This window comes from Lepidochelys olivacea, assembly GCF_965140295.1.
Source record: "Lepidochelys olivacea isolate rLepOli2 genome assembly, chromosome: 3".
Taxonomy (NCBI): Eukaryota; Metazoa; Chordata; order Testudines; family Cheloniidae; genus Lepidochelys; species Lepidochelys olivacea.
Window position 1 is genome coordinate 193,678,012 of NC_140413.1, and position 24,436 is coordinate 193,702,447.

At 39.0% G+C, this 24,436-nt stretch overlaps 1 protein-coding gene across 3 annotated transcripts in view; it reads left to right on the top strand.

Annotated features, from left to right (window-relative positions):
- Nucleotides 1-19,555, top strand: part of PPP3R1 (protein phosphatase 3 regulatory subunit B, alpha) — an 86,990-nt gene extending 67,435 nt beyond the window's left edge. For all 3 annotated transcript variants that reach the window (XM_084623826.1, XM_084623824.1, XM_084623825.1), the window contains 4 exons: nt 7,920-8,096; nt 12,514-12,573; nt 13,799-13,983; nt 17,378-19,555. In XM_084623826.1, the coding sequence (XP_084479952.1) occupies nt 7,920-8,096; nt 12,514-12,573; nt 13,799-13,983; nt 17,378-17,425 (470 nt within the window). In that variant the 3' untranslated portion in view covers nt 17,426-19,555. The remainder of the gene's footprint in view (nt 1-7,919; nt 8,097-12,513; nt 12,574-13,798; nt 13,984-17,377) is intronic.
- The last annotated feature ends 4,881 nt before the right edge of the window (nt 19,556-24,436 follow it).

Consider the following 24,436-nt stretch of genomic DNA (forward strand, 5'->3'; position numbering starts at 1 on the left):
TTTTCCTACAGTTATAAAATCATGCTATTGTAATGATTGCTGCTTGTGGTAGTTGGTTCACTGATGCTCTCACACCTATTTGCAGCCTGGCTTGGTAGTCTCTTCCTTATTTTTCACGTCTGTCTTAGATTTGCTCTTTGAAGGAGAACTCACTCAAGCATTTAACTTTCCAAGAAGGGGGATTTATTGCAACTATTACAGATAAGTAATTGCCTTTTCTCCAGAAAGAAACTGTTCTCTCAAGGTACAGGTTTCAGTAGATCCACACTTTCCAATGTTTCACAGAGTTTGGGTAACGTCTGTATTGGTTAATGCTTTGTGGCTTTCAGTTGAAAAAGGAACTGAAAATTATGGGCCCTAGAGGTTGTTGCAGCCCTTCTTTAGAAGTAAAATGTGCCACTTCTTGGGAGGGAGGTAATAGCTTGGAAAACTTCATAGTAACCCTTGGAGAGTTCTTGCTTGGTTTAGACTGGAAGCATGGATTTTAAGCATGGGGATTTACTACCACTTGCACCTCTGGTGAGCAATTATATGCAAGTAATTACCTCTTCTCCCTTGACTGTACTTTTTAAGTTGTGTTATATAGGAGGTCATATTAGTTAATCGTGGTCTCTTTTGGCTCTAAAATCTGTGAATTTCTCTTCCATTGAAATACAGTATATTGTATTTCATTAGTGCACTGCCCATTTTTCTTAGAAAAGCTCCATGATAATCTTCTCTGTTAAGAAATTTTGAAACAAGTCGCCAAGCATGAATGATGATTTTTTACTTTTAAAATAGACCTTCTAAACTGAGTGGGGAAAACTGTCTTGATGCTACAATAGTTAAATACTTATAATTTTGTGGAGGAGAGAGAAATGGTTAGGTGGTGTCTGTATCTGTCAGAATTTTAAGAAAGCATGGAAATAAATGTTATCAGATAGACGAAGCATTTCTTTGCACACTTTCTTCCCACCTTTAAATGGACTTTCATAATACAACTGTTTTACTTTCACCCCTTCCCACTGTAAAAAAACTGTTCCTAACCTCTGCCACTTTAAGGCAAGTTTTTTTTGTTTTTAAAGAAAGGTAAAAGGCATTAGTTGTTTGTCACTTTTTCATTAACTTTTCTTATTCTTCAGATATTGTTTTTAATTTAAAATTGTGTATCACCCTTTTGGTCTGTATATTTTTTCTGGAGTTTCAAGGTTGTATTTACACTTTCCACAGTTTCTTTTTCTGCACTTACTTTTTTTCATTGATTTAAAATCCCAGTTCTTCTATTTAGCCCTTTACCTGTAGCTCAGCGTATTTTAATGTTGCCAGTCTTCATATACAGTGGTTTCTTATGGGATTCTCTCTTGTGCTTTGTCAAGTATTTTATTTGGCTTGGAGGAATTTTACAGTTTGAATCAAGAATAGGGTGTGCGCTTGTATGCTCATATACTTTTTGTTATGAGTCAGTTGGTGTAAAATGTTTAAATGTTCTTTCATGCTTCTTTTTTCGTTCTGGGGTGGCCCTTGCAGCACTTCAGAGAAGGTTGAGCCAAGCTTTCTGTCTGGAGTCAGTTTTTCAAAATGCTCTAAATACATTCTCAGATTGACCTGAAAGTGGCTATGCCAGTTGAAGTCCTGGGATAGAGTTAGTGGTACAAATTTAGAGTCAGTTGGTCAAGGGGTCCCAAGATACAGCTGCCCCCCAACCCAAAAGGCTTATTTTTAAACTGTGCTCGTTCTTATAACACTTTATTGCCCACAGATGTGGGGCGGGAGGAAGAGGTCGGAACTATAAGCAGGAGTTCAATAAAATATGTATTGCTGTCTGCCCCTGAGCTCAACTAGTGACTGACATTCCAAATAATTGAGATATTGGTATATACAACATAGTTTTCATTATTTTCTCTGAAAACCTAGCGCAACTTCTGTTGCTAGAAGCAAAAGGTTAGGGCTAATTTTCACTACTGCGCTACATCAGTGCAGCTGCACCACTGTAGTGCCCGTCTGGTGAAGATGCGCTATGCTGACTCTCTCCCGTTGGCATAATTACTCCACCTCAATGAGAGGTGGAAGCTATGTCAGAGGAAAAGCATCTCCCACTGACATAGCGTGATGTGGACAGCGCTTTAAGTTTCTATGTAACTTGCATAGCTCAGGGGGTGGCTTTTTCACACCCCTGAGCAATATAAGTGGCAATGTAGAGAAGCCCACTGTGAACAAAATCTTCGATATACTGATAAGGAGTGGGAACATACAGTCATACCTTATCTGTGGATTTTATCAGAAGAATTGTTTTCTGTAACTTGGCCAATTGCTGGGAGTATCTTGCTTCCCCTTCCTAATCTGTTAAGCACTTTCTGCATAAGGGTTAGTATAAAGTGATCCAGGCTATTTGAGGCCCAGAGGGGTTTCAGAGTAGCTCTGCCAGCGTTGTTTGCACTGTAGAGCTGATGAATAACATAGTCTTGGCACTACTGTGAGATGCTATATTGTGCAGGCACACATCCTAGATAGTGTTCATTCTAAGCAGAAGATCATTGGCAAGGGGGAATGCAGCATGTTAACAATCCAAAGCATAATTAAATGAACAGGTGCTCAGAGCTGCTTTATTTACCTTGTATCTCTTTCCAGCTCCATGTGCAGGCAGCTGAGGAAGCAATATTCAGCATAGACAAGTACATAGATGCTACAGTGGGTATTTAGCATGCTTGGGTGTTCAGCATGCCTTGGCAGCCCTGGAGGCAGAATCAGAACTGTCAGTAACTGACAGCAGGGGAAAAATTCTATTCTTGAAGATCCTGCCTTTTTTTTTTTTTTCCTGTCTCCATAGTTGCAAGCAGTTATCCAGACTTACTGCTGCAGAACTTTACGATAAACTGTTAAACAAAGAAAAAAATCTTCGGTAAAATTCTGATCTGGCCAAGTTGGTAGGGACACCAGGTTGCCTCTCTGGATCTTGTTCTTTTCCCCCACCTTGGTTCAGAGGTACTGCAGCTGTGTCTACCCCAGCTACTACTTTTCTCTTCCAGGACTCATAGTGCTGCTGACGTAGTGACGCACCTGGCTAGGTTGTCTGTGAAGATTTAAATGGATCTCTGGCTCTGAGAGTATGGGCCTTTACTGCCTGAGCAAAAGGACTATATCTCTTGGCTTGGACGTAGTAGTAGACTCAAACCTCTACAACTGGCCCAGCCAATGGGGACAGAGTGCTACACTGTGTTAGTGTATGGTACAAACTCCTTCTGGCCAGGGAAGCATGTCCTGAGTTTCATACTTGCTCAGCAGTTCAAATCCCCGTACAGGCCACCACTTTTAATGACACTGCTGCTTGGATTGTCTTTATGGATTAAACCCAAGACCTCGATCTAAAAGCAAGAGCTTGTGCTACCGGAAACTAGAAATTAGCAGACTCACAAGTCCTTTACATGGTCCAGTCTCTAGATGGGACAAAGAGCCATATTTATTGTGGGTTACGCTGACAGGGCAGACAGGCTGGTAGATTGGAAGTTTTGCCTATTCTGCAGACGGGAGAAACCATATCTGTGTGGATTCAGAAGGAAGCTGTAGTGTGCCTGACTTGGGGGAAAAAGAAATCATACATCTCAAAATTCTGCATAAAAGAAGAGAGCTCAGTAGGGTAGATAGATCATTTTGGCAGAATGAAACCTGAATATGGAAGTATTCTCCATGATAGTCTGAACAAATCTGACAGTGGCAGTCTTTGCATTATGATAAAACTGTGAGATCCCTGAGCTCTTTGCCAAGAGACAAGAACAGGGTATGCTAGTGACAGATGCACTATCACAGAAGCAGCCAAAGACCCTTTTCTCTCCATTTCCACTTATGTCCAAAGAAGGGAAAATATGTGGATGTCCCTAGGCGCTGGCTCCCTACTGGTTGAGAAAGCAGTTGTCCTTGAGACTGGGCAACATGACAATAGACACACACAGCCCCTACCAAATAGAGCAGATACCACCACTGATATAAAACTGATCATTTTAAGAGGAAAATATCAGGCATACCACTCTCCTATGATCAGCTTAGAAGAATAAGATTTCAAGGCATTCAGATGCAAAAAGTATTGAGGACAGCATCACTACTGCATCCAGCTTTGTTGCATAATGCATCTCCACCGAGATTTCAGTCTGCTTCTGGTCAGTTTTACTTGCTGTATTTTGATGAATTACTGAAGAAAGATCAATCTTTTTCTCCATCAAGGTACTATTTTTAAAAATGATGACTTTGGACAGACAGACAGAGCAGAATTGGATACTTGCTCTGCAAGCCACAGTTCTACATTTTCTACAACAAAGCAACATTGATCACAAATCAATCTTTTATTCCCAAAGTCATCCCCAGTTTTCTGTCAGTCTCAAGAGATCATGTTGTCATCATTCAGTCCTAAAGCTTTTCCCAGTAAGGAAAGGGAATGCCATGCAATGGCTGTCAAAAAGGCACTTACAATATTGGATGTTCTAAATAAATTTAAGTCTGTTCCATGAGTCTAAAGTGCTCTTTGTTTTAAAAAGAAAAGGAGTACTTGTGGCACCTTAGAGACTAACCAATTTATTTGAGCATGAGCTTTCGTGAGCTACAGCTCACTTCATCAGATGCATACTGTAGCTCACGAAAGCTCATGCTCAAATAAATTGGTTAGTCTCTAAGGTGCCACAAGTACTCCTTTTCTTTTTGCGAATACAGACTAACACGGCTGTTACTCTGAAACCTGTCTTTGTTTTAAGTTACTGTTTTTAAAGGCAAGAAGGTATCAAAATCTATGATCACCAAATGAGTCAGCTGGAGCAAATCTGAGGTACAGAAAGCAAGGAGAATGCCATCTCCTGCTATTGTACGTTTGCTGAGCATAGCCGTGATACGAGGAAATATGTAGGATAACCTGCACATTTTAATGAAATTCTATAGGCTATGTCTATGCTATAGTCTATGTTGGCATAACTTACGTTGCACAGGGGTGTTAAAAAAAAACTACCCCTCGGAGCAACATACATTACACCAACATAAGCACTTGTGTGCCCAGTGCTGTGTTGGCAGGAGAGCTCTCTCCCATTGGCTTAGAGCGTTCACCCGATGCGCTGCAGTAGCACAGCTGCATCGGTACACCTGTGCTGCTGTACATATGTGCTGCTGCCGCGCTGTACGTACAGACATGGCCTAAGAGACGTGTGCAATCCAGACCAGTAAATGTCTCTGTCACCCCTGCTTTTCCACCTGGGGAGCCTCACAATGCTTTGCTGCTGTAGCTCGCAACATGGGCTCCTCACAAGCAGCATACAGGTTTCACCCTGAGTGTCTGTGTATAGCCACAGCCCTGGTCCAGCAACTCGGCCACAGTAGCCAGTTAGTAAACACCAGCCACACACTGGCTTCCAGCAGCCTTGGTTACTACTTGAAGGGTGACCCCAACACACTCTCAGTCCTTGATTTTTCTCCCCCTCCCTCCAAAGTGTGTTCTGCACTGTCCAGCCCTGTCCAGATATATTAGATCTATTGCCCCTTGAAGGGGATCTGTATACAACAGTTTGATACCATAAATGGAGTTACCAACACAGTTCAGTTTAAAGACAACAGTGGATTAATTTTATTTAAAGAATAAAACAAGTTTATTTAACTACAAAGAGAGTTTAAGTGAGTACAAGTATAAGGCATTACAGGCAGAAATGGTTAAAAGAAAAATAAAGATAACGCTTTCTAAACTTAACAAACTTGTTTCAAGGTGCACTTGTTACCATATGCTTCCAGCAACAGGGGTGACCAAATTTCAGTTCAGGGTCTGCTCCCAAAGTTCATAGGCTGTTTCTTTTGTTGTCTTAGATGAAAGAGAGAGAGATGGCTAGGGAGAGAGCACTTGTGTTTTTGCCCCTCACTTTTGTAGCAGTCACCCTTTGAAATTACATTTTTCTGAAGAAAAGGAGTACTTGTGGCACCTTAGAGACTAACCAATTTATTTGAGCATGAGCTTTCGTGAGCTACAGCTCACTTCATCAGATGTATGCCGTGGAAACTGCAGCAGACTTTATATATACACAGATGATGTCTGTCTGTATCTGTACAAGTTTTTTCATGCAGTTGATAGATTTCCACTCCATACGGCTAAATGCAGTGCCTTGCATAATGACAGGTTTCAGAGTAACAGCCGTGTTAGTCTGTATTCGCAAAAAGAAAAGGAGTACTTGTGGCACCTGTGATAAATTTCATTCCCACTGTGAGCACAGAGACAGTCATTGTGAGAGACGTTTCATGCTGTGCTTTGCTAAAATACAGATTTGTCTGGTCTCTCTCTTGCTTTCTCAAGGACCTTGTTTACTACTTATGTCAATTGATATAAACACACATTCCTTTAAGACCTGCTTGACGAGTCCTGCCTAATAGGGGCTACCTGGGTTTGAATATATGCTACCAACATCAGTCAGGAGGAATTCATAACTTTACACATAAGGTTGTTACGCACATTTGATCATGATATTATTGACCAGTGAGTTATTAGCTTTCAAATGATACTTCACAAGGCATATGTTGTACAAAGATTATTAAAATAGTGTTTAGGGTGTGAATACAGGGGTACGTTTGATCACAGTAATTTTCCGCCTGCACAACTAGCAGAGCACTTGGTGGTATTTCCAATAAACTAACTTTTTAAAGGAAGCACAGATAACTGTTCCTGTTATAACAACATGTTGGTATTTTTTTTTTTAAAAAAAAGATCAGATTGACAACTCTTGTGAAGAATATTTATGCAAAATATATTGTTGAAAAATCTCAGCTAGCATCAAATGTCAAATATTGCATAAAGTGAGGTTTTTTTACATTTTGGGTATAGCTAATTTAATGAAAGGACATATTTGTACAAAAGGTCTGTTGTTTTTATTTTATTAAAGCTATTTCTGTGACAATCACCATATTATCTGAAGAGTTGTTACCAAAGTCTGTCCGTCTCTACTAACTTTGTTTTAAATTTGATCATAATTGTGATAAAGTGGGCTCTGTACCTATGTAGGTTACTCTGTTCTTCCACTGACAGGCTGCTGGGTGGGTGGATGGGAGAGGTTCTGGTTTTGAGGTTGATAAAGAAATTTTACCCTGAGTCTCTTAAAAGTCTGTTGCAAGATTTTTAGGTGGCAAAATTGCAGTGGCCTTGCTGTGGCCATCAGTCTTTTTAACTTTCTGTGGTGAAACCACCAAACAGGTTTCCAGTATGGTGTAGTAAAATACGACGAGTATGTTTTTTTGGCATAACCAAGTAGCATTACTACTTTCTGTTTTACATAAACTAAAAAAAGCATAATTGCCTTTCTTTAAATATTACCATTAATGCTTAGTTTAATGGTAAGTCTAATAGTTTACTACTACTTATTAAAAATCATCCATGATTTTTTCAGCTGTTTAAGCTGTTTAAGGTTTAACTATAAATGACAGAAAGGACTGTGCTTTTAGATGAACCAGTGAACATCCTGCTGAAACCCCCTCCTCGAAGGTTCCTTGGTGCCAGATTCTGATTGGGAGTGCATCAGGCAGGCCCAGGCTGGGGGTTTCAGTGCTAGGAAGCTACACAGCCAACTGCAGTCATTGGTGCCAGAACATACCATGTGACCATAAATAAGAATTAGCTTAACATGATCAATCCTTTAAAATCTTGAGTCAGCATACAGTAGTTATAGTGAGTCACAAGGTTGTGTGCTATGGCTGGTGCAGGGGAAAAAATTGGTAAGTGGCTTTTGATAGAAAACCTGGCTTCCCATAAAAGCTTTTCAATATAAAAAGTGTCTGCGATCATGGCTGTAGTATACAAGATTTGCAGAAATGTGGCACAATTGTGATACCGGAAGAGAAACATGGAATTAAATACATCAGAGCAAACATTATAATTAAGTAGCAAATTTGTGTCATGAAATCTTTCTGAAAGCAGTTTTTTTTTTCCCCTTTAGTTGACGCAGATGAGATTAAACGGCTAGGAAAGAGATTTAAGAAGCTTGATTTAGACAACTCTGGTTCTTTGAGCGTGGAGGAGTTCATGTCTTTGCCTGAGTTACAACAGAACCCGTTAGTACAGCGAGTAATAGATATATTTGACACAGATGGGAATGGAGAAGTGGACTTCAAAGGTAAGATACAGTGCTCTATCATTCATGATGTTGGCATTTTCTTAGAAGATCTAACTCCTGGAAACTGTTGATTTCAGCTCTGACACAAAATTTATTCTTTTTTTTTTTACAAGAACAAAATAGTGTGAAATCCACTTAAGGGTGAAATATGCTTATAAAGATACTTTTATATATTAGAAATAGATACTAACAATTTCTGTGAACATGTATATAAAATAGACTTAAATGTATTTATTCCCTAATGCATAACCCAATATAACAGTTTCTGTTGGTTTAACTGTTTTGTTTAATAATCTTTCTTACTGTTCATATTCTTAACTTCACTTTCATGCTTGATGTCCATTTTAGAGTATGTTCGTGAAACGATCTAAATCTAGGCATTCTAAAAACTATTTTCCTCATTAACATGAAAAAGACACGATGGGTGGGAGAGAGTTGCAAATGTGTGGGTTCTGTTTTACTTAACTAAACTTTTAAGAGAGACATGGAACTAGCTGTAGCAATCTCAGAACCATTAGCAAGAGTCATGGAAGATGGGTAAGGTCCCAGAGGACTGGAGAAGGGCAAACAAAGAGGACCCGAGCAATTATAAACCAGCTAAGCTAACTTAAATACTTGGAATACGGGAACAGATTGTTAGACAATCAGTTTGTAAGCACCATGAGGATAATAGGTGAAGAGGAACAGCCAACGTGGATTGGCAAGAACAAATCATGCCAAATCTAATTTCCTTCTTTGTCAGTGTTACTGTATGAGTGGAGTGGGGCAAACAGTAAACGTGATATATCATGATTTTAGTAAGGATTTTGACAGTCTAACATGACATTCTCATAAGCAAATGAGGGAAATAGTCTTGATGAAATTACTATAAGGTGGTTGCACAGCTGGTTTGAAAAAACATACTCAACAAGTAGTTATCAATGGTTTGCTGTCAAACTAGGAGGGAGTATCGAGTGGGATTTCTGAAGGGGGTCAGTCCTGGATTTGGAACTATTCAATATTTTCATTAATAACTTGGATAATGGAGTGGAGAGTATGCTTATAAGCCTTTCAGATTACACCAACCCAGGAGAGGTTGCAAGTACTTTTGGAGGACTGGATTGGAATTCAAAAAGACCTTGACAAGTTGGAGAATTGGTCTGAATTCAATGAGATAAAATTCAATAAAGATCAAATGCAAAGTACTTCACTTAGGAAGCAAAAATCAAATGCACACGTACAAAATGGGAAATAACTGGGTAGGTGGTAGTACTGCTGAAAAGGATCTGGGCATTTTAGTGCATCACAAATTGAATGATAGTCGTCAAAGTGATGCTGTTGCAAAACAGGCTAATAGCATTCCAGGGTGCATTAACAGGAGTGTTGTATGTAAGACCTGGCAGGTAATTGTCTCGGTCTACTCAGCACTGGTGAGGCCTCAGCTGGAGTACTGAGTCCAGTTCTGGGCTCCACACTTTAGGAAAAATATGGGCAAATTGGAGAAAGTTCAGAGGAAAGCATCAAAAATGAAGGAAGGCTTAGGAAACCTGACCTATAAGGAAAGGTTACAAAACTGCGGACATTGAGTCTTGAGAAAAGAAGACTGAGGGGGGACCTGATAAGTCTTCAAATACATTAAGGGCTGTTATAAAGAGGACTGTGATCAATTGTTCTCCATGTCCACTGAAGGTAAGACAAGAAGTCATGGGCTAAAATCTGCAGCAAGAGAGATTTAGGTTAGCTATTAGAAAAAACTTTCTAACTGTAAGGGTAGTTAAGTTCTGGAATAGGCTTCTAAGGGAAGTTGTGGAATCCCCATCACTGGAGGTTTTTAAGAACACGTTGGATAAACACCTATTATGCATGATTGAGGTGCTGCCTCAGTGCAGGTGGCTGGACTAGATGACTTCTCATGGTCCTTTCCAGCCCTACGTTCATTTCTATGATTCTGTAAATATTTGGATCTAAATAGTTCATTTTTTATGAGAAATAAGTTCCAATTTTTATAGCCTCTTATCACGATTTTTTTCTTGGAATATTTCCTAAGGATTAAGGTATTACACAATTACTAAGATTAAGATTCTGTCACGGGTATTTTTAGTAAGTCAGGGACAGGTCGTGGGCAATAAAAAAAAAAATCATGGAAGCCCACGACTTGTCCCTGACTTTTACCAAAAATATCCTGTGGTGGGGCAAAAAAGCGCTGTTGGGGCTTGCAGCTGCTCCAGCCTTGCCCCAGGGGACTGATCGGGACTGGGATCAGGACCATCACTCCGGCAGGCCTGGGACCACTGGCAAGCTGTTCCAGGGGCCCCTGCTCTGGGGCTGGATGCTGCTTTGGTCAGCTGCTTCGGTCCTGTCCCAGAAGAAGTCATGAAAGTTCCATAAAATAATAGAATCCATGACAGACTCATATCTTGTGTGTACATTACATCAGGATTAGACCAGGTTGCCTAGACTGGTGTGGGAATCTTTCCAGGATAATTTGCAACACTTTTGTGTTTCATACAAAATGCTCTTCTGTGACTAAAATATTCTGTATGTGATATTTTTCTATGACAGTTTAGATTGAAAATTGTTTCTCTGTAAATTACAAAAATTATAGAAGTACTGGTTTTTCTATTTAATGGTCTTTTTTTACCCGTAGTTATAGTTTGCCACTTTTTCAAACAAAAAAGAGAGAAAGCTGATATGACTAGAATTCAGTTGAAACTTATTTTGCTTTTAAAGTAAGTATTGGAAAGCTACATTATTTAAAATGTTGCTCATTTAGAGGATCAGAGGCTGAGTTTTTCCACTGCCAAATTATCAAATTTAATATTTCTTTAATTTAGGATCAGATCCTCAGAGTGGCAAGTTTTCTTTAACTCCCATTGAAATTAATGTAGGATTTTTTTTCAGGATTAGGAAAAAATTAGAAACAGACTTTTTAGTCTATCTGATTAGAATTTACCAAATTTTCAATTATATAGATATTTTGATCAATAAAATTTGAAGAAAACTATAAACATGAAGTACATTCAAGCTGTTCTAGCACAACAGCAAAAAACAAAACCCAACTAAATTGGAATGTTTGAATTTTAAGACTATATTTTCCTCAACAATGTCATCCTCTAAAACGATATAAACAATGCACGTAATAATTGTCAAAATACACTTGTTAAAATGACATCGTGGGTGGGGGAGCGAGTGTACTATATTGTTCATGAGATTATGAACTCAAATAATGTGATTACGAAAAGCTGTAACAGACGATTTAGCACTAGTCTGTTTTTGTATCATAAAATGATGCAGTCATAATGTGTTTTGTGGCAGTGAATCTACTGTTGCCATCTGGCCATGTTTGGTGACTTACATAAATGAATGGTAGTCTCAATCCAGTTTTTGCTGAACTGGTGGCTCCCTCAAAAAAAAAAAAAAAATCACTGCTGGCACTCTGTGTAGACACTGCAGGGAAGTGTGGGGAAACCTGCATTGTTTCTCCTGTGTTCTACCTATATTTTTTTCTAGAGAAACTCATTTTCTGGTATCCATCTAACATCTTTCACAAACACAAGAAAAATGTCACCTAAATCACATTAGTACAGCTGTATTAGATCTTCTCTTCATTCTACCTATATGTTTATAAAAATATTTTATTAAACCAGTTTGATTTTATTGTTAAAATGAAAACTGTTTGGGATTTTTGGCAACAAATGGTATTTAGTATTTCCAGTCTAATGGTAGCCTTTGTACTTTTTTCTTTACTGTATTTTATACTACGAAATTCTTATTAGGTCAGCATCTTACCTTCCAGGACTTCAGAAAGTCCTGCTCTGGAGTCTGATCCTATGTACCTTGTATCAGTAGTTCTTTTGATTCTTTGCTGTTACACATGTGAGTAAAGACTGCAAGATCTGGCTCTGGGAATTACATGGTTTTGGAGTTTGTTATAGTTTAAGAGTTTCATTTTGTTAATATTCACATTTATTTATAACACCCTTTTAAAAATACTATTTATGTGTCTGTTTCATTAAAAATATGGTCACGTTAATGTAATCCAATATGAAATTTAGGCCTTGATTTGAGATGAACTGAACACAACACAACTCCAATTCAAGTCAATACAGTTGGTGTTTCAAGTCCTTATTTATATAAATTTTGATTATTTTAAGTAAATTTTGATATGTATTAGTACATTGGGCATGGTGTTTGGTTTGAGATGCTTCCTGCTGAAAGGAGCTAGAAATGCCTTCATAAGGATGTGGAGACACTATTTCTTCTTGAGGTAAGCTGTGTTCTAAGGACAGTCCCAATAATACAGACTTTTAAAAAAAATTCTTCTTTTTTTTTTTTTTTAATTACTGAATATTCTGGTTTCTGTTTGCAATAAACAGGGCTTTGAAAATATATTTACACTACTGATTTGTAAATGCTTTTCCTGCCCTATATTCTTCAGAATTTATAGAAGGAGTCTCCCAGTTCAGTGTCAAAGGGGATAAGGAACAGAAGTTGAGGTGTAAGTACTTCGATTTTTATGACAGCTTTTCTGATATTTTTCAAATGTAGTTTGCTTTTAACAAAACATTGGGAATCACTTTTTCCTCCTGGGGTGCATGTTCTCTGACAGAAGTCTACATCAGGCAGGACAGGTGGAGACTATCTTGAAGGAGTTGGGACTCCGTACCTGTTGAGGTCACTGGCACCTTCACAAAAAGGCCTGACCATGCTGCTTCTGTAGCATTGTTCCATTCCCTACTGAATGAGCAAAACTAAGTCCACATCCTTTTTAGATTAAAGGAATTATGAGTAAGGCACATCATTTTGCTTTTGACAGTATGGAAATCATTTGATTTTTGCTTATACAATAAAACAAAGAAATACTAAACTGTTCCTGCAAAATTTTGACAATGTATCTTTCAGAAGCATAATGTGGTCAACCCTTTGCTTTTTCTTTCTATCCTTATTGCAATAACTGAGATATAATATGAATGTAGAAAGGAAAGTTGTTACCACGAAATATTAAAAAACATTTCCCCCATCCCAGATTTAGACTATTTTCAAATGGCTTGCTGTAAACTGACCAGTTGGGGTGTTGATTAGCCATGCCACAGAAGGCCATAGTTTTGTCTCTAATGTGAGTGGCCCAGCTTATGATGCACTTCTTGTTTGCTGAATTTTTTGTTGTTTACTTAATGTTGTCAGTGTTAATGGAATACTTTTACACTCAGGGCTTGTCTGCATTTCAAACATTGCACTTCAGTGTAGACACTACCTATTCTGACAGGAGGGATGCTCCCATCGGCTTAGGTAATCCACTCCCCTGAGAGGCGGTAGCTAGGTCGACAGGAGAATTCTTCTGGTGACCTAGCATTGTCTACACAGGGACTTAGGTTGGCTTAGCCACACTGGTCAGAAGAGTGACTTTTTCACACCCCTGACCAACATAGTTAAACCAACCTAATTTTGTTAAAAATCTCTCATACTAAAGGGTTAAATAAATTATAGTAGAATTGTTGACTGTTCTGTGTCTGATATAGTAGAATCCTTGTCTCCCAGGATTTATAAATTCATGACTTAAAAATCAATGTGACTACAGAAAACAATGCAAAACCTTTTTTCTCAGTTGTGCATATAAAATACATAGTTATGTATCTGTCCTCTGAGAAGTGTTCAGTCTAGTTAAATTTTTTGTTGGCAGGTCATATTTACTATTGAATTTTCCTTTAACTCATTTTCTGCAGTTGCTTTCCGGATTTATGATATGGACAAAGATGGCTATATCTCCAATGGGGAGCTCTTCCAAGTGCTGAAGATGATGGTTGGGAACAATCTCAAAGACACTCAGTTACAGCAAATTGTAGACAAAACCATAATTAATGCAGATAAGGATGGTGATGGAAGAATATCCTTTGAAGAGTTCTGTGCTGTAAGTATTCTTTAGGGAAAGATGTTGATATTTAGATTTACTAAAATTATATCTAAAATACAGTTTGACCTAGAGACTGGTTTTGCCACAATTACATTTAAAATAAGACCGTTGTTGTCTTACAGTAAGTAAAATTAATAATAAAATAACTGACTACATTATTCAGGATTCAGATGTTTCAATTTGACCTGCCTATAGAAAAAATTATCAAAATATTGTGCTGCAAATACAGTGGATTAATTTTTGCATCCTTTTTGTTGAGATGTATAAAAACAATTGAAAACTACCCAGGCCTGTAATTGCTGTATGGCAAAAGTGAACTTCTAGATCAGCAGTTCTCAAACTGGGTTGGGACCCTAAAGTTGGTCATGACCCCATTTTAATGGAGTTGCCAGGGCTGGCTTAGACTTGCTGGGGTACAGAGCTGAAGCCTGAGGGCTTCAGGGCTCAGGTTAAAGCCCCCCTGCCTGGGGCTGATGTCTTTGGGCTTCAGCTTTGGCCCCCCTGCCTGAAGTGGTGGGGCTCGGGCTTTGACCCCTCCTCCCCGCAGGGCAGCAGGGCTTGGGTAGGCTCAGGCTTCTGTCCCCCCTCCTGCGGTCATGTAGTGCATCCAGGGAAGTGAGCTGTAGCTCACGAAAGCTTATGCTCAAATAAATTTTAGTCTCTAAGGTGCCACAAGTCCTCCTTTTCTTTTTGCGGATACAGACTAACACGGCTGCTACTCTGAAACCTGTAATAATTTTTGTTGTCAGAAGTGGGTCGTGGTGCAATAACGTTTGAGAACCCCTGTTATAGATTGAGGAACCAGAAACAGGAGCCTTGGATTCCAGGCTTTCAAATGGTAGAAAATAGTGGTTCCTAAACCATATTTGCAGACCATTAATGGTCCATGGAAATAGACTGTCCTTGTTTTGAGCAGCAAAATTCATTAAAAGTAAATTTAAAATACCCAATACATTTCTATAATTGCTTTTTCATCTAAACAGTTGTTTTAGTAGCCACAGAGACAGTCCGTGATCATGGATGGGAAGGGTATGTGTTGGATGTGGTGTATATGTTGAGTGGAGATCTTTACAAAAACGAATGAATGGAAGAGGTACTTCGACATCTTTGAGAGTCTCTTTCATGGAGTTTAAGGCCAGAAGGGACTACCAGATGATCTAGTCTGGCCTTCTGTATATCCCAGGCCATGACCCACAGACTAAACACCACAGCCAAAATAAGATCAAAGTAATACATCCCACAGGAGACTAGAGTGTTATGTGCTACAGGCTGAGAAGAGGAGGGACCAAGATGCAACAGTGCTCAAGGCCTCTGCAATGTCAGGGAAATGATCAAGTGAGATATATCCAGATAATCCTGGCAAGTGCCACACCCATATCCTGCAAAGGTGAAAAACCCATAAGGTCACTGCCAATCTGACACGGGGTGAAATTTCTTCACATCCCCTTAGTTAGACTCTGAGTATGTGAACGAGAATCAGCCAGCCAAGCACCTGAGGGAGAGAATGCTTTTGTTAAAAATGTCACAATTGAAGGGGTGGATGGAAATAATCATCAGAATAACATGATTTTGTGGGATAGATACTTCATGTCCTGCAAGAGCTGGCAGTGTTATCTGTTTACTTGGTTGGACCAATATAAATGCATTGAGGACCAATAAACTATTCTAAGCACTGGTCCTATAAAGTGATAAAAAGAAAAATAATTAATAGACGTTAGAATTTTAAAATTGATTTAATATAAAGCTGCAGTGTATTTGAATTATCGTGTGTCTGATAATCATACATTTGTAATTGGGGATTTTTATGCATATAACATGCTCAACCACGAGATTGACTTAACATGAGAATTTATATTTTTCTTAAAAGGAAAGTAGCAAATGATGCATTGAAATACAAGTGCTTTTTATAAAATATCAAATGATCACACATGATGGTAAATATGTATGTGTATCTTGATTTTATTATATTTAAATTGATGAGTATGGAGGCATGTAAATCTGAATAGCTTGATATACAATGAAAAAAGTATTAAGCACATATATGCTCTTTGTATGAGGTTATAGCTTCAGTTCAATACAAACCATTCATTCTTCATTAAGTGTGGTGTACGTGTTGAGTGCAGATTTTGAAAAAAACATCCTTTTCTCTTATAGCACTTGGAAACTTTCTTAAAGGATTAAAATCTCAATTTTTCATGCTCCTTTAATTAAGAAATGGCCACATGGAATTTTTACCAAACTTAAAATATACAATTTTTGTGTTCTGACTAGGACCAGCATTGGAAATATAAGGAGTACATTTTCTGGTCATTTATATGCATTAGTAAACAAGAGCTTAGAATGAATTTCCTTCTCAAGCGTGACTACAGCGGTACTGACAGTACACGTTTAAATAGGTGATGTCTTTGTTGTCCCCTAACCTTTTTCACACTTTTATCCTCTCGTTCTCTGCTCTCCCATTGTCTGTCCATTGTCCTCAGCATTTCTTTTACAGTGTTTCTGCCCAGTTCCCCTCTTTTTGTTCTCTCTCTCCTTTCGTTAGTTTCCAGTATGTGTGGGTTTCTTCCACGTTTGTTTGTTCTGCTCCATACCTCACCCATTCACCTCTCTCCATCTCTGCCTCCCCTTATGCCGTTGTTTTTTGATTTCCCCTCATTGATTTTTTTCTCTCACGTTTTGTTGATTTTGATGCATCCTTTACCTCCATGATCCTTTTTCTTTGAATGTCTTTCCCTTGTTTCAGCTGCACACCTTTCCCCACTTTTCCTTTGCACACCCATTCCTCCCCTGCCTCCTTGTTTTTGCATCTTCCCTTAGTTTTCTGAACATGTGTATCCTGCTGTTTTTGGAAGTTCCCAAACACTTTTTGGATGCTCCCCATATTTTTTGTGCACGCCCTTTCTTTTACCAGGGATGTGGGTGGGCTTCCCCAAGCTCCTGGTTCCTCATGTTGACTTCACAGGTTTAATTTTCAGGCCATGAGAGTTTTCCTATTCGAGGAGGCTTATGTGTTTGAAAATCATAGCTGATAAATTAATTCAGAGGTCAGTATAAGCGGATCTAAGAGAGAATAAGCTGGTATGATTTATTCTCTCTTCTGGCTCCCTCACTGTGTGAGTTGCACTAACCTAGATTCTGTTACATGTAACCTACTTGCCATAACTTACACCCCATTATATGTTACTTGTGAATTTGGCCTATTCAGTCTATGGGAGTGTAAGCTGGCGTGGAAAGGCCAGAAAAGAGGCGCGCAGCAGAAAAAGCAACTGACTGGAGGTAGCAAGTTGCTAAGAGGATGCAAGTAGAAGTATGTTTATGTGGTGTGCTATTTAATGTCATTTTACTGATTCTCAGTTCTCTTAACTTTAAATGTTTTTCATTCCCATTTCAGGTTGTAGGGGGCCTAGATATCCACAAAAAGATGGTGGTAGATGTGTGACTCTTTTTAGGGCACCACCCAACACTTTTGCTTTCTTCTCCATCTCTGAAGATCTGCTCAAGACGTCCAGCAACGCTCTCTGTGTATTTAAATGGAAGTATTTTTCTCTGTGAAGCCACATTTTCCAACATGAGCCTCATGAAGCCAACTAAGTGTTATTGAACTTTATTCTCTCAATAACTCAGTGTAGCACTTTAAAGTCTGAAGGACAGCAAGATGGAAAGAGCATATCAGTGTGGTGGAGAAAGGGAAGGGGTTGGCTTTTTAATTTATTTTTCTTCATCTTTTATAACAAGGAAATATCTATCTATATATATATGTGTGTCTATTTATATATAGATATATATGTAGCTTTCTATATGTAGTAGTTAGATGGGCTTTAATTTAATATACTTGATTCAGAAACAAAACTAGAGTACAAAGTGCCAAGCAGAACATTAACAGTTCAATATATGGATATACATCCTTACTTTTATTTCACACAGTTTTATATATATATAATAGAAGAATGTAAAAATTTAACAGGGTGTTAGGTCAACTGTTTTCCTTTTCCTGTGGCTGTTCAGATGTTTCTATATATTGACTGGCTGACAAAGCATTGCTTCCTGTTAATTAACCTTAATTACATTTTTGTAACACAGGAGACTAAGTTTATTTATACCTGTTAATATATTACCAGGGACTGTCTCTCTTTGCTAAATAACTTGTAGTACAGCTCTGCTTAATAGTATGAGAAAATATAGTTTAATGCTAATGCCAAGAACTAGTCCTTCTATGCATATAGTACTTGCAGCATGCTTATATGGTCACTTCATTCTGTCACCTACTAACTGGGAGCAGTTGCATCTATTAAATAGCCCTAAGAATATATAAATCAGCTGTGAGATTCATTTCAGATACAACAGCTGAAGATGTTTGCATTCATGATTTCTCTTGCACTTAGCGTAATGAAATTTAGGATTGATATAATTGTGCAGGATTCCCATTTACTCATTTTATACATTGCTTAGTGAGATTATAAAATGTTTCTTGCCACTAAATTCGTTTCAACCATAACAGCTTCCCCTCTGCATTTAAAAAAGTACTACAGGTAGCATAAATAACTGGTCATATTTTATATATCTCTCTATATTTATAGAGATATATATGTATATAGGATTCATACGGGGGGGAATCTTGTTAACCTATGCCATAGAGAAGGAGGAAAACTTCACATTATCTAAATTTATATCTCTTCCTCTTCTCCAGTCCTTCAATTGGAGAATTCTTTTTTTTCCCCCCTAGATTTGTCCATATCATGATTTCTAATGGATGGTAACTTGATATATTTGTGTGATATAAAAGTAGCGAGCCATGTTTTACAACTTTATATCATCCCTTCCCTTTTCTGCAATGGTACTATTGGCTGGAAGAAAAACACATTTACTAGATTTTTAGGATAGTACATCTTTGCTGTATAGCAGTTTTTCTATTAAAAATGTTTTATAATCAACAGTGGAAAGGACAGGTTGTATGAACCTACTTAAATGGAGCACCTGTCTGCCATAGCTGTTCCTTCAACTGAGTGCTGCACATCATGGGCTCTGTCTGTGAGAGAGAAATCCAGGTGCTTGGTGTCCTTGCATGACATGAAGTTTTGCATGTAGAGCGAATTGAAATGTTCCTCTTGTTTACATAATTTGCATAATTTAAAAAGATAATGTTGCCAAACTTTGGTAAATGTTAATGTTCAAACAGAAAATCTCCACTACATGTAACTTTCTTCCTCTGGATCAGTACGTGGCTTATAATCCCAGCCAGTGGTTGTATCTGTTCCATTGTCAACTGCCATGTGCTCTGCTTCAAGGGGAAACTAGTCTTTTGTGAATTTTTTGTACATAAGTATTTGTTACAAACATTTTAGCAAATGCTTTCTATTTCTCTTACTTGCTTGTGCATATCTTGGCTGGCGTTCTAGCAAATAGTGCTGTTGTTATTTCCTTATCGGGGGGATAAGGGTTTTTTTAGTTTGTGTGGGGAAAACGGTTTATGTTGAATGTTTAGTTTTTCCTCTGCATGCTACATCATATGTTGTGGGAACTATAGAACCTTCATACTATATGAATAAAAAAATAAAATATTTGAACCTTGCCATCGGGTCCTAAATGTTTCTGTTGAGCTTCATGTCAGGCAGCATTACTTTACACTTTTAAAAATGAATGTTGCAGAACTAATTCCATAGTTGCTGTTAGTTTAAAGAAATTGGGTACTCGCGCTATAAAATTCCTATTGAAAGTTGTGTGCGTTAGAAGATGCCAGCTGTTAGTGGGGACATTGCCAGTCTCCCATTTGCAGTGTTTCAGAGCCACCTTCTCTTTGTTACTGGGGCACATGATTTTATAAAGGTTATTTTTCTCCTATATGCTCATCTGCCAATCCAGAGGACATGAGAGAGACAAGGTGGGTGAGGTAACATCTTTTATTGGACCAACTTCTGTTGGGGAGAGAGAAGCTTTCGAGCCACACAGAACTCTGTCTCATAGGACCCACCTGCCGTCATGGAGACAGCTCAACTAGCTCAAACGTTTTTTTGGCGGTAAAAGGAAGCTCTAACTTAAATGCAAGGATGACAGGCATTTTGGAATGATCTTTGTCCTCGGAGGCAGGTGCACTATCCTCTGAAGAAAGCAGAGGGAAAACACAATTGTCTGGTTTCTAAGTACTGAAAAACACTCCTAGTCTGGAAGCCCTTTTATTTCAACCAAAGCCTGTTTATTTCATTGCTTTTGATGTCCCACTTGGCTAGCCCAGTGTGGGGGGAGGAGGAGCGTTTTGTCCTTCAGTGTAGCACCCAATGCTAGCTTTACAGTAGCTTCCATTCAGTGCACAGTTACCTCAGGAAAACTCCTGTGCAACGTAGCTATTCTTTCTGCTGCTCTCAAAGTTGGTGTGTAAAATGGCAGGACTAAATTAGTCTATCATAATGCTTTCTTCCCATTTAACTAGCCCTCATTAGTTTGGGGCAAAGATGTCTGAGCCCTTCGCAAAAAAGCAGTACCGGTACTAATGCATATACAAGACAAAGTTCCAGGACAGACAGGATTGGGATGAAGTTTGACAACACAAGCCAATCTTCCGACTAACTTTAAATCACAACTCACCTAGATATTCTATTAGTAGAGGGGGGGAACCCTTAGTACGAGTTTGGTAGTGTTTTGGGCACGTGATAAATGGGAGCAGGTGCCTGAAGTGCAAGAATGTGCCTTTACAGAGGTGCACACATATGCTACTAAACTATTCAACAGGTTACAGCGGTTCATTTCTCTAAACATGCAGCCGTATTAACACCCCTGCAGAAGGTTTCATATGATTGAAAACTGCCCCTCTAGTTGAAATTTTTGAGGGGACATCTGCTGCTGTATTGATGTTGATGTGCTGAGCACCAGCAACTCTGCATATGCTCCGTACCACGTCAAGCAGCATTTACTGAACTAGAACCTTGTCCAGTAGATAGGTTCACTGCTTTACTTAAATTGAGCTGGTTCAATAGTACAAGATTCAGGCAGGTACATATCTCGCGCTGTCCTTGCATTCAGAAGGATGGTATAGGCCTGAAATTCCATTTTAAAATGTGTAAACTTGAACATGGAAGTGGGGTCTTTTTAGGATGCTCCATTTAATAGAAATCTCCCTTCATAACAAGTGACCTGTTTACATTAGGAAAGTATTTAGTATGCTTAAAGTGGAGGAATTTGGCTGGTTCATTGTTACTGGTAGCACTACGTTTGAAGTTTGCCTGACATCTTCCCCATATAAGACTGTAGCTTCTGTTGTTTATATCTTTTCAGCCCAAACAGCTGAAGTTTGGCAAATTGCAATGGAATCATTTTGGAAGGTTTCGTGCAAAATGGTTCTGCTGGTTTTGAGAACAAATTTAGGGAAAAATACATTTCTCCCATATTTAAAATGGTTTTAGAATTTCTTTGAGAAGCTCTTGTACCCCCCCATACCTTGAGAATGGAACTGAAATTTGACCAAGTTCTAAGCCTCTGAAAAATCTGTTTTCACATGGTCAGAGTGAAGCAGCTAAAATCTTACCTGCACCCAGCATGCTCTATTTCACTGCTCCAACTGCTGACTACACTAGGCTGCAGTGGGGAAGCCACTTGCTTGGCAGCTGTGGACTAGGGTAGTTCACAAACTTTTTGTATGGGTGACCCCTTTGACACCTCCCCATCTAAATTAAACCACTATTTTATATTTAACACTACTTTAAATGCTAAATTAATAACCCTATTTAAAATGAATGTATCTTTTCTCACAGCTTTTAAATTAAAGATTGAATTATTAGCAGAAAAGTTATATTTTTAAATATTTACTGCTTAATACCAGGAGGTATGTGAAGAAACTGTCTATCGCTTTTCACAGCAGAATTGCTCGCTAGCTGGGAGGCAGTGAAAAGTGGTATTAACATACAAATATCACTTCACAGTAGACTGACTAGCACCCCATTGCCACTCTTACTTCTGTGGTGATGCTGGCAGCATGCGCTGCCTCCAGAGTTGAGTGACCGCACAGTGCTGGCTGCTGGTCAGGCACCCAGCTCTGAAGGCAGCACCGTTGCAGCAACAGCCAAAACTGCAGAAGGTATTTAAATGATATATTTTATAGCAGATGCTCTGTTTCATGCATGTACTTGCAACCCGTGTAAAACCTCCATGACCCCTGAGCTAAGGAATGTAACAGGGAACCCCCTATCCAATGCTCTCAGTGATGCCCCTACTGGTGTCCAGGTAGGGTAGCAGAGGAAGCCACCTTATGCAAATACAGAAGGGACGAGTCAAGCCAGGGGGAAGGAAAGGACTGGGCTGGGGTGAAAAGCTAGGAGTGGGTGATCTATCTAAAGGTTCCAACCCGGTTGATGGCCTGGTGTAGGAGTTAATATACTGCCTTTAAAAAAAAATTAAAATTGTATTAAACACGAGTTAAAGCCAAGCACTCAAGTTAGGAAATTCAATAATTAAGCTTACTACCACATATGTCCTGGTGGTCCCAGGGAGGAGGAGCTTTCCTGCACTGTTGTGAGTCCCAGGAGATTGCTGGGCCCAACTGTGCCCCATTTTACCCCACTGCCTCTATTGTAGTAGCTGGAATTTCCCCCCACATCTTAAACCAAGCTCCTAAACTTAATCATCAGAAGGGTCTACTCTTGCTGCCTTAGTCCTTAATCTGTATTATGGGTATAGAGCCCCCTCACCGTTGTGAAAATAAGTTGTTTGTGAAGCACTCAATACTATAGCAAAAAGCTGATGACAAAATTGTCTTTGGAGCCAGGATTGAATAGGATGCAGTAAATAAGGCTGGGGGTCCTACAGTGAAGAAACAAGTTATTGAAGAGCTGCTCAATCAGACCCATTCATCATGTGCATTGAGGAAGGAGTTCTGTGAAAAAAAAAATTGTGATGTAATTGAAGGTGCGATGTCATGCTTACTCACCCAAAGGGGGCAAATTAAGGTAAGTAAACAATCTCATTCTATTCAGTCATGAGTTTTTCTGTGCCCTTTATTTTAATTCTTCCCTAAACACACCCCAATTCTGCTTTATTGTACAGGTGTATTTTCCATCCTCTTCCTTAAATCACCTTTTCTTTGACTGCAACTGCACACTGGGGTCTTCATTATGTCTACATCACCTGCATTGCTTTCCTGCATTGATAGTTTAGCATTCTGGAAGGTTCATGAGTAGTTTGTTTTCCCTGCAATGTATATTACTTTGCATTTACTGACACTGAACTTCATCCATCATTACATTTTCACCTAGCTTGGTCAAATGGCTCAACTTCTTCTGGTCCTGACTAATTTAAATAACATCTAAACTTTGCTTCTTCACTACTTAGTTCACTGTATAAATAATTGTTTGGAAACATAAGTACATAGAGAACCACGGTGTCAAGGTTCCTCCCCCACTCTGAACTCTAGGGTACAGATGTGGGGACCTGCATGAAAAACCTCCTAAGCTTATCTTTACCAGCTTAGGTCAAAACTTCCCCAAGGTACAAAATATTACCCCCGTTATCCTTGGAATGGCCGCTACCACCACCAAACTAATACTGGTTACTGGGGAAGAGCTGTTTGGACGCGTCCTTCCCCCCAAAATACTTCCCAAAACCTTGCACCCCACTTCCTGGACAAGGTTTGGTAAAAAGCCTCACCAATTTGCCTAGGTGACTACAGACCCAGACCCTTGGATCTTAAGAACAATGAACAATCCTCCCAACACTTGCACCCCCCCTTTCCTGGGAAATGTTGGATAAAAAGCCTCACCAATTTGCATAGGTGACCACAAACCCAAACCCTTGGATCTGAGAACAATGAAAAAGCATTCAGTGTTTTACAAGAAGACTTTTAATAAAAAATAGAAGTAAATAGAAATAAAGAAATCCCCCCTGTAAAATCAGGATGGTATATATCTTACAGGGTAATTAGATTAAAAAACATAGAGAACCCCTCTAGGCAAAACCTTAAGTTACAAAAAAGATACACAGACAGAAATAGTTATTCTATTCAGCACAATTCTTTTCTCAGCCATTTAAAGAAATCATAATCTAACACATACCTAGCTAGATTACTTACTAAAAGTTCTAAGACTCCATTCCTGTTCTGTCCCCGGCCAAGACGACTACAGACAGACCCTTTGTTTCTCTCCCTCCTCCCAGCTTTTGAAAGTATCTTGTCTCCTCATTGGTCATTTTGGTCAGGTGCCAGCGAGGTTACCTTTAGCTTCTTAACCCTTTACAGGTGAGAGGAGCTTTCCCCTGGCCAGGAGGGATTTCAAAGGGGTTTACCCTTCCCTTTATATTTATGACACGCCCCCCAAATCTCAGCTAGGGTGAAACACTGGCTGGGATTTCTTCCTGGAGCTCTAGGAAAACAGAGTTAATAAGACACATGCATCTCTAAATATACTACCAAGTACATAAAGACTAACAATATTTTCCACATCTCAAGGACGATTTTAACCAGTTGATTCTG